The sequence below is a fragment of the Salarias fasciatus genome, chromosome 16 (genome assembly GCF_902148845.1).
Source record: "Salarias fasciatus chromosome 16, fSalaFa1.1, whole genome shotgun sequence".
Classification (NCBI taxonomy): Eukaryota; Metazoa; Chordata; class Actinopteri; order Blenniiformes; family Blenniidae; genus Salarias; species Salarias fasciatus.
This window is the reverse complement of record NC_043760.1, coordinates 14,476,139-14,492,494: the sequence shown is the minus strand read 5'-3', so window position 1 is coordinate 14,492,494 and position 16,356 is coordinate 14,476,139. Positions and strand designations below refer to the sequence as shown.

Genomic DNA, 16,356 nt, shown 5'->3' with positions numbered 1-16,356 from the left:
AATGTTCAATGGAGAATTGCCTCTTTGGGTTATTTGTACATTGGAAATTAATTCTGGACTCACATCGTGTTGTAAACTGATTTTATTGTCTGAAGTGAACACATTTTCGAAGGATGGATTTCATGACTTTGATAATGTTCTTCAAACATAGTGGTTTGATTATACATTGCCAATATACCACAAACACTGAATACCCCCAGAAAAAAAAAATAAAAAATACAACTTGCATAGTCTTCACATAGCTCCAAAAAATAATGAACCAGAATTTAAAAAAATTATATAATTCTAAATCGAAGTACTTTCAATGGCATGCCAGAAATTATTCACATTGATTGCTATATTTAAAATATTTTTATTGTATTAGATTCTTAATTCTAAACATGATTAATACAGCCTCTATAATTCCCTCCTGCCAGGCATGAGTCCATAATTTGTCGAGAAAACTCCAGAAAGTCATTTCTTGTTCCTGGGGCTCCCGAAGATGTTCTGAGTCCCAACGGTCCCACTGGTCCTGGAGGTTGCTGGTTCCTCTGCCTTCCACACTGCCACGAAGCAGAAGCAGCAGTGGAGGTGGAGTTGGTCACATCGTAATATGAGCATTTTCAATGCCTTGGACATTAATTAAAGAGCGTCTCCTTCAGTCTGAGACTAGATCTAGAGTTGGATCAATAAAACACAAGGCGTCCTAATTCCAGTTGATTTCATGGTCAAAGCAGGAGTAGAAAAATCATGTAAAAATTACAATATATTTGAAAATAATTTCATATTAATGCAAAAATAAAATACATATTATTTATAGACTGGAATGTGCATAAAAACATAAATGAGTTTTTAGTTTGGGAAACAATATTACAAAAACAATAAATGGATGGAATTAATCAATTAAATTGTGCTGCATGTCAAGTTATAGTGGCATACTGTATCTGTCGACATTTTTTTAACAAGTATGGCTCCTTGGCGTCCTCAGCAAGAATAGTTTAGACAAGAATGACTTATATTAAGTTTTTGGGGAAAAATATGACTGGCTAAATTGAGTAAAACTGAAATGTTACTACATAATGATACATACCATAATACAAATAATGCTGCAGGGGTCTATTTCACCAAGCAGGTTGAAAAAACTCTGAGTGAAATCCTGAACTCTGTGTTGATCTCCTCTGAAAGGGAAAATGCTGGGTTTTCAGTTACACAACAGCTGATTTGAGTTGGATTACTCAACTTCAAGTAGTTTCACCTGGAGTTTAGCACGTGCACGACAACTATAAAAAGCCAGCATCAATGGAGCGCCGATTCGACAAGTCACCGTGGCAACAGAGTAGCGGAGAGCGGCAGCAGCGAAGGAGAGGGAGATGCCATGGCAGCTGCCCGTGTCAATGCGTAAGTTTAAATGTAGTCCTTTATATCAGAATATTATTGAATATTAAATATTATTACAGGGAAACTGTATCATTTAGTTGTAATCCCGCGCGGAAGAAGCGCAGCAGCTAAAGATGAAATATAAAAACATTTCTTACCAGCCAGCAGGGTCCCTTTAAATGGACTACACTTGTATAGCGCTTTTACCCTGCTTGACAGAGCCCAAAGCACTTCACACTGCAATATCACATCAACCCTTTCACACCATACTTGGTGGTGGTAAGCTACGACTGTAGCCACAGCTGCCCTGGGGCAGACTGACAGAAGCGAGGCTGCCAATCTGCGCCATCAGCCCCTCCAACCACCAACAACCATTCACCCTCACAACTTTCATACGAGGCAAGGTGGGTGAAGTGTCTTGCCCAAAGACACAACGCCAGTTTTACGCCTGCGGGAGCAGGGATCAAACCGCCAACCTTCCGGTTATAAGACGACCCGCTCTACCAACTGAGCTACTATCGCCCTTTAAGAAATACGCCGTGCTGGTGACGTAGGGAAGTTTTGGCGGACACAGTAGCAAGAGGGAGAGAATTGATGCCGCAGAGTGAGCAGCAGGATTTATTTCAGTTAAAAATAGCTTAAACAGTGCATAGAAAATTACCGGCCCAAGTTGTGGATTGTTTATCTCTGTGGAGACCCTAAATAAATGTTGCACCGCTGGAGCACCTCCTTCGTCTCTCTTACTCCTTCTACACCACCGGGAACCCTGGGCGCCAGTTCCCAGCAACGAGCAACGGTAAATAAACCAGCTCTCCCAACTATGGTTCGGGGACAGACTGGGAGTAACGGCGGTAACACATTGTTCAAAAGACCTCGGCATTATCTCATTGAGGTACATCATTTTAAAGTCCGAGTTAACCAAAATCAGCCATTTTCTTCTGAACACCTTAAATAAGTCATAAATGTGTTTCTTTACAACATATAAAAGCCATTCCTCCATTTATGATTTAATTTTGGAGGTAGACTTCACAGACTTTTTTCACCGCTTCTGTGTTCAGGATTTAATGAGCAGGTCAGAAATGAGGGCCGCGTTACGTAACACGGCCCTCATTGGCATAAACCCGCCCCCCGGATGCTGAGCGATATAAAAACATTTAGCGCATTCGCATCAGAGGTTTTCCCACTAGCTTTCGAGTCTCGGATAGCATCTCCTACGACAGTTTGCAGCTAGCTAACCAGTCAACCAGTCAGCTAACCAAACATGTCACCTCCATGTCGCTCGTGCATCTTCCCTGCGTGCCACAGTGTGCAGGGTAACGCTGCCGTGAGTTAAATACACCCGCACGGCCCGCCTCGTGGGTTGCCCTCGTCCCCGGGGGGCGTCGGCTCACCCCGGGCCCGTGACCGCGCCGCCGGGTCCGGGAGGCCTTCTCCCCGGGGGTCGCGGGGGTTCCTCCGCGGGGCGGTGTCCGACGCCGCCGCGGAAGGCGGATCAGTTTCGGAGGGGGTCGGGTCGGCGGCGGCGACTCTGGATGCGCGCCGGGCCCTTCCCGCGGATCTCCCCAGCCGCGGACCCACGGCTCCCCCGCCCGGAGCCGCGGGTCGACTCGGCTGGCACTGAGAACTGGTGCAGACCGGGGGAATCCCACTGTTTAATTAAAACAAATAAATGACCATTCTGATGGACACTGTGAGGAACGAGGCTGAGCACTCTCAGCATCTGACTCAGATTCAGTTTTGGCTCTGATGGCTCAAATTGGTAGGGCTGGGTCCATCTCGGACCCAGCTGGAGGCGGCTCCCCTCCCGCGTGTGGGCGTCACTCCAGCGCTTCTAACTGACACGCCCCCAGCGTTTCACAGCAGAGAGAAGTGCTTGTTTTTACACGATTTTGAGACCTTATTTTATGTACTTGGCAATTTTTTTAATCATTCAAATTTGGCTCAGTGGTTAATGACATGTTTATGCAGTGTGACAAACTCATAACACAAATTTATTTCTGCTTAACTCGGACTTTAAGCATATCTAACATTGTAAAGTAGCATAAATACTAAGTGGCTGATGGACTGTGCAGTTGTTTCACGTCACAAATCTATATCATGTTATGTTAAATAATTGATCCTATTTAATCTAATATTATTTTCTATTATTTGAGTGTAATATTTTAAAAATGTTATTGATACAAATATTTATCTTGTCTTTCATGTCCTTTTCTTCTTTTGGCCCAGATTATGAAGGTTTTATCTGCCTGGTGGAGCCCCTTCATTTACAACCAACCTTGAAACTGTCAGGAGGAAATACTCAAAATATTTTTGCCAAATGTTAGTTTGGAAAAATATACGCAAATATAGTGAAAGATGTCATTTATCTAGGATGAGGAGGACGCATGTCTGCTGCCTTCACAGAGGATCCAGAAAGTCATAGAGGTGTGTTACTGATTGTTCTCTTCCCATTAAAATTTTGAATACTCCTGTGGAACATAGAGCTTGATATTTAGCCAACACTGAAAATCCACTTACCGGTACTTAACAAGATAGAGAAATCCCATAAAGAACAGCAGCATCTGGACCTCCAGATGAAGAAGACAAAATTGGAAATTGAGATACTGGAGCACAAGTTGCAGGTGGGTTCACGGTCACAAGTGAATTATGTTCACTATTGGAACATGAACTAAACCCTTTATTTTATTTTATTTTTGTAGGAAATAAAGAAGACAAAATTAAATGTGTGTCATGTCTTTTATTTGCTGTGATGGTAATGATGGTGGTGATTTAAACTCCTACGCGCTCTGCATCTCCAATCTACGGTGGCCGCCGTACCAATGTTATATAAAAAAACTCCCATTTGCGAAGAACCGCAGCGCAACAAACAATATCTGCTGGGATGTGAGTGCGCGACTACGTTTGGTTATGTAGCAAAATATGGACGGAAAAGATTGTGAAATGTAGCGTATGGATTGAGACGTGAAGCGGTACCGTTCAAAAAGATAACTGTCCGGAAATGCCAAAACATCTATGCACGGTCTGTAAATAATCTCCCCGCGAATATTCAAATCACGCTGCAGTAATGCTGCTCCTTCATCTGCAGGATTGATGATAAAAGGACATGACATTTTGACAGCTACACAAAAACTCGCCAGCTGACTGAATGAATGAGGAAATGGAACAGCATGTGTGGCTGAAAGGGGGCGGAGCCAGAGAGAAACTTCAGGGTTGACTGAGAAAAGCCTGCTTCCGACCAGGTTTGAGTCACAGAGTGTGTTACTGCGGTAACTGACAGACAGTTTAAGTTACCTCTCCTCGTGGAACAGGCTGGAGTTACTCCTCTGTCTCTGGTTTGAGTTATCTCCCTTTGTGGAATGGAAATCTCAGAGTTTCCCCGGGTTATTGAACACAGAGTTTTCTTAAAACCTGCTTGGTGAAATAGACCCCAGGAGGGAAAGAGTTCATAGACTACAAGAGCGACAATGGTTGGTGACACATAGTAATGAAACATGTCGAGTAAGAAAGAAGAGAAGTGATCTTCTTCATAGTAAGAGCTCGGGGTGCACCCACTGTGTCCAGGTTGTTTCATTCCATGAATGGATCAGCTGTTTTGATTGATGCCCAGTGAGAAACTGTTTGCACCCATTGGGTGCAAGTACTTCGATGAAGTCAGGGGGACGTCAGGATGTCAGAGCTCAACCTAAACCTCTGCAATTGAGTATGTTCATGATCAGCATATTTGATGGATTTATTTAAGTAGTGGGAAAGAAAGAAAAAGAATGGATAAAGACAAGAATGATATGACCCCTTCCACCCTGACAAAAAATGCATGACTTGCATAACAGTCTTTTTCTATCTTGAAGCTTTTTTTGCAACCTATTCCCTTATTTTTATTTTCAGTCAGAAAGGATCCCTCAGTCATTTGTAATGAAACTCATACCTAAATCATTGAATAAACAACTGATCGAGAGGTCATTCAGCAACACTGACACTTTGAAAAAGTACATCATTCCATCCATCCATCCATCCAGTTTCATCCTTACTTGGAGTATAGAGGGGTGAGACATGATTTTTCTATCATTGGTGGATGATAACATAACATTCACAAAATGGCAGAAACTCATAGAGATTTGACAAGTAATATTTATTAAATTATTCACAGCTTCTTAACTGTCACATGTTCAATGTTGAACAGCACAACAAAAAAGGTAGACATTACATAGATTTCTTAGCAGAATAATCCCACAGACAAAAACAAAACATAGTGGTCAACTTAAAGTTAACCTTCCTACTCATATCAGATCAATAACTTCTCTATCGATGTTTCGACATGCCATTTACAGTCATCTTCAAAGCATCTGTAACTGCTATTAGATTATTCTTGGATGGGTCTTTATTGGAGCAATGTCATACAAGTGCAGTATGGTATGATGTATAAACAGTGACTTGAAGGTTGGTTGAACATTGAGAGCAGGTCTGTGTGTGTGTGTGTGTGTGTGTGTGTGTGTGTGGGTGGGGGGGTTTATTCCGTTGCTTTTTGTTGTTTCTAGTTTTGATGTTCTTGTTGTTGCACTACAGTAGATTTGTTGTTCTGACTTTGCACCTGTACGATTCATTTTCAGTTAATGTGGAGGTCCCCCTTGAAAACGAGATGGCTCATCTCAAGGGGCAATACCTCTGTTTAAAATGTAAATAAATAAAATATATAAATAAGGAACAAAAAATTCCTGACAGTGGGAAGTTGAGTACCAGAACTAGTAGTAGTAGCAGTAGTGGAACCAGGAGTAGTTGAAACAGCCGAACCAGGAGTAGTTCGAGGAGTAGTAGTTCCAGGAGCAGCAGTTCGAGGAGTAGTAGTTCCAGGAGCAGCAGTTCTAGGAGTAGTAGTTCCAGGAGCAGCAGTTGTAGCAGTAGAAGGTCTGGGAGTAGTTGTGACTAGAGCGAGATAACAGAAAAAAATATGGGGAATGTTGGTACACCAGTTGCTGACTTATTGCATTGTTTTTTTGGTTTTTCTTAACTATGACAACATCTTACCATCAGGTTTCAAACACTCATGGGGTCCACTGGCTGGATCTGGGAAACCGTTGCACTTGATGATGGTGGCATAACGAGATGCTGATGCTTTGGGGATTCGTGGAAGGCTGGTGTCGGAGAAATTCACATAGAAAAGTCCAAAACGCTCACTGTAGCCAGCAAGCCACTCGAAGTTATCCATTAATGACCAGGCGGTGTATCCTCTCACATCAGCTCCATCCACAAGACGGGCTGAAAAAACAACAACATTGATCGAGTTCAGACATACTTCAAAAACATTTAAAAATGTGACCAAGTAAGATTCCATAAAAATCTGATAAGAAACTAAATATATTCTGCAATAAAGCTCTAATAGTTTTGTCTACTTCTTGTTCCCTGTCCACTTTATTACCTTTCAAGGCTTGGTTAATGTAGTTTTCGTAATAGTATGATCTGTGAGCGTCGTTTAAGTCCACCTCTCCCCGTTCCGAAACCCCGTTCTCGGTCACATAGATTGGTGGGTTTCCATAGTTGTCCTTGATGAATTTGAGGAGTTTCCTGAATCCAAATGGTGTGATCCTCAGCCAGGGGGAGCCACTTTCAATCCACGCACGGTCAGAAATGACTGCAACTTCCCTGTGTATTTCATGAGAGATTAGTGAGTGTAATTGGTTTTTTTTCTTTTTCTTTTTCTGACAATCAACTCCAAAGTCAATGGGTCTCAATATCTTTTTTTGACTTTAACTTACTTATCGGCTTCATAATCCTGGAACTCAGGTGGAACGGTGATTGGGAATGCAAGAACTGATGTGTAATGGTTCAGGCCAAAGTAATCATGAGTCCCCTTGATCCTCTGGATTTCCTCAGGGGTGAACTCTGGAAGACTGCAAAAGAAGAAAAGATGAATGTTCACATTTGGTACGAGCCTTCTCACATGTATGACGTTCAAGATGTTGGTGGCATGGGAGTATGAGTACGACAACGGGGGATTTGACTGAATAAACTTCAACAGCATGCTCTGGCAATAAGGATTATTCTTTACAAAAATCAACCATCATTTTTTTATTTTTTACCGAGATTCTGAAAGTCCTCCAGCAAGGCTTCTTTCACGAGCGCGTGTTTTCATCATCTCAGGATAATCGCCAACAAAGATGGGATGAGCAAACCAGCCAAGGAAGAACTGTGGAAGAAATCATAGGTCATCTGATGAAATGAGCAGGTTCGGGAAGCAGTGGAGGAGGTAACACCAGGCCAAATAGCAAAGACAGTTTTAAGGTTGACATGTATTTCTGTACCTGCATGTATCGTTCAGCTGCAACCCAGTCCTCATTGTTGTACTTATTTCTTGGATATGAGAAGTCCGAATTGAGGGTGATGGAGATGAGTCCCTTTTGTGTTGCACGATACTTGTCATTATAAAGATGCCAAACCTCAGCGTGGGACTTGATCAGGTTGTGAGCTGCAATGTACTGCCTGTTTACCCTACCTGTAACAACAACAACAAAAAAAATTCATTGTGTTTTAGGAAAGCTGAAGTGAAAATGTTTCCAATTGTTCATAGAACAGTTCATTTGACACAGACGAATGTGTTACCTGGAGGAAAATTGCCATATCCATAGCCAAGGTTGACCACAATGTACGGTTCATTGTGAGTGATCCAAAACTTCACTTTGTGTCCGAGTCTGCTAAACACAACATCAGCATATTCTGTGAAACGCTGGACGATGGTTTCATTCTCCCAGCCTCCCACTTTCTGGAGAGGCAATGGAAGGTCCCAGTGGTACAAGGTAACCTGAAAATTAAGGATAGTGTTTACAGGTGGAAGTGTGGGAGCCAACACAGAGGAGTGATAGAAGTGATTCCCTTTTTTGTTTGTTCATTTCTATTTTAATATTGTGTGGCCCAAACCAGAACATGATCCTCTTTGGCATATTAAACGTCATATCAGCTTATATACCAGCTTTATTTTAACACGAGTGTGACAAGCTTTTTTTTTCAGACAGATGAGAAGATGTAGTGCAATGACCACCACGCCACTGTCTTGATATTTTTTTTTCCAACATCTCATTAACTTTGGTTGCAACTGTTGTCATATCCCCATCAAATCAAAACAGCTTGTGCTTGTTTTTGACTTCATTCGCCAAAGTAGATGTCTAATCAAATGCGACACATTGCAAAAACAATATCAAATATAAAGATCCAATCTGTCTGTTAGAGATCCAGACAGTGTCAAAACCTACCTGTGGTTCGATGTTTTCTGCAATCAAGGCATCGATCAATCTGCTGTAGTAGTTCACTCCCTCTTCACTGATGTGTTTGTTCGTGCCATCAGGGAGGATTCTGGGCCAGGCGATGGAAAATCGATAGCTTGAAACTTTCAACGTCTTGAGCACTTGCACATCCTCGGCAATCTTGTTGTAGCTGTCACAGGCACGATCGGCAGTATCACCAGCGTCCACCTTGTTAGGAGTGTGAGAAAACTCATCCCAGATGCTCATTCCTTTTCCATTGGTTCTCCAGGCTCCTTCAATCTGAAATGAAAAGAAATCAAAACTATTCACACAAGACCACATTTCAGTTCCACTCAAAAAGGTTTTCACTGCTGAAGGATGAATTATTGTGTGTTGCTGTTGAAAAGATGATGGCGTTGGCCTACCTGATGAGCAGAGCTGGCAGTGCTCCAGCGGAAGTCTTCAGGAAAATTAGCATAAAGAAATTTCTCTTCCTCTGGAATTGGGAAGCCATTATTCTTTATCATATCAGCGTATAAATGTGCTGAGCGCTTTGGTGTCCTTGGCAGGTTGGGATTTTTGAAATCTACGTAGTGCAGACCAAACCATTGTTGGTATCCTCTGGTCCACTCAAAAGAATCCATGAGAGATGTTGCCACGTATCCTTTCACATTCACTCCATCCAGATTATGAGCTGTATGATAAATGACACGACAGAAATGACCAACAACATTTAAAAAGGTCACTGACACTGTCAAACAAATTATGTATTATGACTTGTTATCTCATATAGTATAGTGACTACTACAAAAGTCACAAAAAGTGAAAAAAGTAACATGAAGTGGTTGTAAGTTTCACAAAAATTTGAAAAACAAAAAAAAATGTATGTGTCGATCAAATATTCACTGCATTATGGAACTTAACAAAAATATTACAAAAACTGATGTGCACACTCACCCTTTAGAGCCTCAACAATGTAAGTTTGGAAGAAAAAATTTCTGTCCGGGTCATCATATATGGTCACAACATTAGAAGCCTCTCCATTCTCAGTAATGTAAATCTCTGGATTTCCATATTCCTCTTTGATCCAGTTGAGGAGTCTTCTCAAGCCATGAGACACAGATCTCACATTTGGGATAGGCGTGGTTGGTTGATCCAACATCTCGGTCAGTGTAAAGTCATAGTCATTCTCCATGGATGGGGGGTTAATTGCGTTTATTGCATGGCCTGCTATTCTTGAGGTATAATGATTTGTACAAAACACATCAGCAGTTCCCCTGATTATGACCTTTTCAGCTGAAGTGAAGGAAGGCAATCTTGACTCTGACAGACCTTGGAGTTCACTTTTGTTTCCAACTTGCCACTTCATTGCATCAGGATAGTCACCATTCTTAAAAATGGGGTGGGCAAACCAACCTAATTGGAATTGCATTGCACGGTCAGCAGCATCGACTTCACGGGGATTATTAGCGTCAGTAGGCTCAAACCACTCAGCATTCAGGGCAATGGAGACTTTGCCACCTTGGGAAGCACGATACTTATCATCATATGTATGGTAAGCTGTAGCGTGAGCTTTAATCAGGTTGTGTGCAACTTGGTATGGTGCTGTTCCTGGATTTGTAATCCTTGGAGGATATTGTCCAGTTCCATATCCTAACCAAGCAATTGTGTAAGGCTGCTGGAAAGTTATCCAAAATTTCACTCTGTCTCCAAAAGTGGCATAACAGAAGTCAGCATAGTCATTAAAAATATTAATCATTTCAGGATTTTCCCAGCCATTCAGCTCAATTTGCAAAGCAGTAGGGAGGTCATAATGATAAAGTGTTACTATCGGGGAGATATTTGCTGCTACAAGGCTGTTAATGACATTGTTGTAGTAGTCAACCCCTTTCTGGTTCAGGGAGGAAAGCCTTCCATTAGGAAAGATCCTGGACCAGGAAATAGAAAATCTGTATGAGTTGACCCTCAGACCTCGCAGCATGTAAAGATCTTCATTGAATCTGTTGTAACTATCACAGGCTACATTTCCAGTGGCGTCCTCAGGGATACCACTACCTTGTGCATTAGCAAAGGTATCCCAGACACTGGGCCCTTTCCCATCAGCATTCCAGCCACCTTCAATCTGGTAAGCTGAGGTTGAAACACCCCAGCTGAAGTCTTCTGGGAAGGTGCCATAGTAATATTTCTTAATGTCCAAAACAGACTGACCTGAGAATCTACTCCAAACTTCTTTGGCACTGGATGGGACGGTGGAGGGTGGCAGTGGTTCTAATTTATCTGACTTTAGGTATTTCCCTTGTGAACTATGAAAGACTGTGTTTTGTGGAGCAAAACCATTTTTCTCAATGACCTCTGAGTAAAAGTAGGCAGACTGTCTTGGGGTCCTGGGTCTGTCAGGGTCATCAAAGTTGACATAATGCAGACCAAAACGTTCGCTGTAGCCTTGTGGACCTTCAAAGCCATCCAGAAGTGACTGTACAGTAAATCTCTGCACGTCTACACTGTCCTGTTTTACAGCTGTTGGGAAAAGAAATGCAGATATTTAGTCACAATACTGTGTTAAAACATTTTTTAAATGAATTAAAGAGTTATTCTCAACATACCTTTCAAAGCCTCGTTGATGTAGCTCCTCAGGTACTGTATTCTGCTTTGATCATTGATGACGTCCCCAGTGTTCTCTGTTGGCATCCCATTCCCAGTTATATAGATTGGTACTTTCCTAGTTTGTAAGTACACTGTTGAAATGTAGTTTAGAAGCCTTCTCAGGCCCCAAGGCACAGAGGAGATCCAGTCAGAGGCTGTGGAGCTCCCTGAGGGGTGCACAGCTGATCTGAAGTTACCCACCCCCTCAGGACCTGCGACGCAGCCACCATTAACATGTGTGATTACCCGGGAGGTGTAATGGTTCAGTCCGAAAAAGTCAGCCGTGCCGGCGATTCTCTTCACCTCTTCAGAAGTGAATGTTGGTAGTATTGCAGGCACAGAGGATGGACATGCTGCTCTTTTCGCTTCAATTTGAGTTTTCAGAATTGAAGGATAGTCTCCGGCTCCAAATATGGGATGTGCAAACCAGCCCAGCATAAACTCAAGGTAGCGCTCTGCAGCAGCAACATCTTCAGATTTGTGGGGATCTGCAGGTTCTGCCCAGTCAGAGTTTAATGCGATGCCCACTTGACCTCCTTGTGCCGTTCTGTACTTGTCATTGTAGACATGCCAGGCTTCAGCATGGGACTTCAGAATATTGTGAGTGACCTGAACAAATGCAAAAACAAGTATAAGTTGAATGGACCTCACCCCCAGTGAAACACCAAGATGTTTATTATGAGTTTTATTATCACCTGATAGGCTGCAGTCACGTAGTCCTTGACACTAGGAGCATGTTCACCGGTGCCATATCCAGCATGGCTCACCACCCAGGGACTACTGAATGTGTTCCAGGTCTTGACCCGGTCCCCAAATGTAGAAAAACAAAAATCTGCATACTCTTTGAAGGCCTCGACAATGGAAGCGTCAGTCCACCCACCTCTGTCCTGGAGAACCTGGGGCAGATCCCAGTGGTAGAGAGTGACAATAGGTTTGATGCCTGATTCAATGAGAGCGTCGATGAGGCTGTTATAGTAGAGAACCCCATCCTCTGATAGGCTGTCTTTGTGGCCTGAAGGGAAAATGCGGGCCCAGGAGATAGAAAACTGGAAGGTGTTGACTTGAAGACCTCGCAGGAGGTACAGTTCGTAATCCACCTTACGGTAACTGTCACATGCTGTGTCTGCAGTTTGATTTTCAAAAGCTCGAGCTTCATGCCCGAAGCGGTCCCAAATGGTCTCACCCTTTCCTCCCTCTGACCATCCTCCTTCAACCTTGAAGGACTCAGTGGATGTGGCCCACTGGAAGCCAGCAGGGAATGAGTCAGTCAGGAAAGCATCTCGATCAGCTGCAGTTTGATCTCTAAACTTGTCCCACACAGTTTGGTAATTGTTTCTGAGGTCACTCATCTTCCCGACGTCTGGAACACTGCAGGTTGCAATCAAGAGAATGACTTGAAAAAACTGTTCGCCTCTCTTTTTCATCACAAAAATATATTCTCATTTAATTATCTCATCCTCAATGTTGCTCTTTGTTTTTTATGTCCATACATAACTGCTTTTGCAACATGTTTTTACTGTTGTAAAACACAATTTTCATCTTATTCAAAAGACAATTTTCCTATGTTACAAGCTTTAACCATGTTGTTTGTGAGCTGAGCAGTTATAACATCTGATTTTCACATGCATTTACTTAAAGGTGTATTAAGGAGTTTTACAACCTTAAAAATACTTATTTTCCTCCATAAATATGTTACACATTTTTAGACATTACACATACGTACACATTACACATATGTTCAATGTGCCCTGACATATTCATTACAAGAACCTCCAGCAGCGCTAAATTGTCACTTGAAAGTTGCAGTGCCGGTCCGGCACCAGCATTTTTTTGGGGAGAATTTGAAAGGAATGACGTAATGCGCGCTCCGGCTGGTTAAGTTTCATTTTGTCCGCCATTACTCCGTCAGATGCTTAGTGAGCAACAACTGAGCAGGATCTTCCAGAAAGTAAGAAAAGACTGGCTTCTGGCACTGCCACAACTCCAGCACAGACTCCACCAGGTAAAAGAAACTTAAATGTTACTTGAGCGCTACTAAACGAGCGAAGAAGGAGTTCCCCTCTTCCGTGCACGCGAGCCACAGGCACGAGTTTTTCACTAAGCTGCATTACGCCCAAGGCCTGCAGGGGGCGCTGTTTTGCATAAAACGTGCAAACTACTTAATGCACCTTTCAAGGATAAGTTCGGTTTAAACAGTTTTCATGATGTTTATAGAATGAAGTACAACGATATACTCACCCAGAAGGCTTTTATGATCCGAACATTGCTTCGGGAGAAATTTTGATCCAGAATCGAGCGGCGCATATCCCTATACTGTTAGCAGACATGTGTATAGCCGCTCCTAAAATGGCTTTAATCCAAAAACTCATTAGTTTCACCAATATTTCATCATGGTCCGCTCACGCCTCTCCTCCACGACAGCCCGGTGTCGCGAGATATGTCATATATGCAGATATATGTTCGATTTGAATGAACTACTTGGTGGGCACGCTTATCTAGACACCTACATCTAGATATCTATGTCTATATGTCTAGGCGGTAGTGTGACGTAAGCAGGGGCTACGGAAGCCGCAGTGTTGTTGTGTGTGTGTGTTTTCGAGTGCCGATGCTAAATGCTAATGCTGCTGTTGCTAAAGAGAAAATCATTCAAAGTTCTCGTCCACAGCATCTTTATCCGACAGATAATCGTCCATTTTACACTACACTGGAAAAAAGCACTGTGTGTAGCCTCAGGTTGCCCCGGAAACAATGAGCCGTGCTGCGCATGCACGTGGCAGCCATAAACGAGCTTTCAGTTCAGAGGTCAGCAAAACAACCAAAATATTAATCTCTGTAATATGCTTGAAAGAAGTCCAGAGGCATTTGGTAGCGTCAGGATGTTTATTCCAAGACCAGGTATCAGAAACATGCGTTAGCATCGGTCCTCTTTTTTGAAATTCAAAATATGGTCACCCTAGACAACATATTGATCCGTGAGATAGTTTCTCACGTGCATTAATCTTAGTTTTAATCATGTTGGCTAACGTGACCAGAATTAAGACAACGGCATCCACACCTGGTGCGACCTGCGAAGGAGAGCTACACAAACTTTAGCTGTTCCACTTTACTTTATGAAGCTAATTTTTAAGTTATGCGTGATAAATCAGTGGAGTAAGCCAACCAAATAATATTTCAGTGTTTGTAACGTGCTACTAGTGCAGGACAGCTCTGCTAATATTAGTTGTTTCACTCCATTTAATGACGTTTGCTTTTAACTTGTGCTTGGTTAATCAGTGGAGCTAATATAAAGCAGAGATAAATGACATTTCACTTAATGTAGTGGAACAGTAATCGTTGTGAGACAGGTTAGTTTTACCCTACTGATGATGTGTTGTTGCAATAGTAATTGCACCTCATAAAATTAATTATTGTGGTTATCAAATTGAATTATCAAAGAGATGGAGATTAATATTTGTCAAAGGTGGAACGCTCCCACGGGAAAAAAAGTTATCTTGAGTAACTTATGGAGCTGGTAATGTGTAATGAGTAAGTTATTTAAATGCACCAGAATGTATCTTAAACGTGCTAGCTTGTCTGTGAGCTAACTACGTATATGTAAATATAGGAATGACATTCTCTTGTCTGCTAATTACTCAGCAACACACTGTCATGCAAACACACTGACAGAAAATTATTTGCTCTCCTGTCACACACACCGTGACACATTACCTGGAACTTTACTTATCTGATTTTGACCACAGTGCTGCCTGCTCTTTAAACTGTATATAAATGAATGTATGGCTAGTTTATTCCATAAACAACAAAAAATGAAAGACAGTGGCTCCAACACCATTCTTACACCAACATTAGTACGTAAACCTAGGTTTTATTTTTTCTTTTAAATGTGGCTGAACTTGCTGAATAGCTCATTGACTCTTATGTAAACTCAATTTAGTGTAATCAGTGGTATGCTTAATGGTTTTTTAGCACAGGTGTGCATTTTTCTCTGATGATGAAGTCACTTTGAATGATTCTGTTTGTTTGACTTATGCTTTATGTATATTTTATGCAGGTGGATAGCCACAGTGATGCCACTCAGCACATCTTCAAAATCCTGGTCGTCCATTGGGCTGATGGAGAGGATCCTGTCGATGTGTCCATCCTTCTTGAAGGCAAGGATATGTTGCCAGGATGCGGGGCTACTTCTAAAGCTTGTGCACTGCTTATAAGTCTGATTTATGCCCTCAACCTTGCATATCTGCCAGCACTTTTGAGGTGTTTCAGAAACATTTCCTGGAGCTGGATGGGATCAAGTTGTCCCAGAAGTACAAACATTAAAATCGAAGTTGCTGTCTTAAATGCTGTCATCACAGCAAGCATGTCACCTCTTTTGGACCCTGTGTTTACATTCAGCAGTACAGCAGCTTGTCTTGATATGGACCTTCACTCTTGATATATACACTTGGAACAAAAAAATCCAAACTTTTTAGGTATTTGTGAAACTGTAAAATGGTAAATGATGTTCTGCTTATACCGTTGTTAAGAATTGGCAGCTCACCTCTGAGTTCACCTGTGCCCTGGCTAACTAACTTTGGAAAGTTTGTTTCCCATTTTGTGTAGACTAATGCACCTGGTTTTTTTCTGTCATTCTTGTTTACAGATGTATGCAAAAGATAAAGTTAACATTTTATTCTGTTTAATAGCTACTTTTTTTAGTTGTTGATGTTTTAACACCTAAAGGTTGTAATTTGCAAACCTCAAAGTGCACTAATCCCGAGTTGCTGGATTGAGTGGCTGGAGACTGGCTGAAAGAAAATTAACATTTACAAAATTACAGTGAGTAAATCAACTTAAAAAATGAGTAATGAATTGTTCAACAAATAAAAACTACTTAATTATTTCATAACATTAAATACAGATTTATAATGTTAATATTATGTTGCTGTCTGGAAAAAAAAGTAATTCACTTTACTTGATTATTTTAAATAAATATAACTTCTAACTTTATGATAATGAAGTAACATTTACTTGATGTCTTCACATCTGTTACTTGTAATGGTACGTATATGTCACTTGTTTCTGGGAGGTACGTTCTAATTGATTTCAAAGCAGTAAAATTTACTTAAGAGTTAGTGCAAATTGTTACCAG

General features: G+C 41.7%; 1 protein-coding gene across 1 annotated transcript; it reads right to left on the bottom strand.

Annotated features, from left to right (window-relative positions):
* Nucleotides 1–453: 453 nt before the first annotated feature.
* Nucleotides 454–12,577, bottom strand: LOC115403422 (lactase-phlorizin hydrolase-like). Its single transcript, XM_030112305.1, has 13 exons — nucleotides 11,924–12,577; nucleotides 11,189–11,837; nucleotides 9,543–11,102; nucleotides 9,011–9,279; nucleotides 8,595–8,885; nucleotides 7,948–8,146; nucleotides 7,650–7,840; nucleotides 7,428–7,534; nucleotides 7,104–7,238; nucleotides 6,767–6,990; nucleotides 6,376–6,606; nucleotides 6,142–6,273; nucleotides 454–542 (listed from the first exon to the last, which is right to left on the bottom strand). Exons 1-13 carry the CDS (start codon nucleotides 12,575–12,577, stop codon nucleotides 454–456), a joined length of 4,731 nt encoding a protein of 1,576 aa, XP_029968165.1.
* Between the last annotated feature and the right edge of the window lie 3,779 nt (nucleotides 12,578–16,356).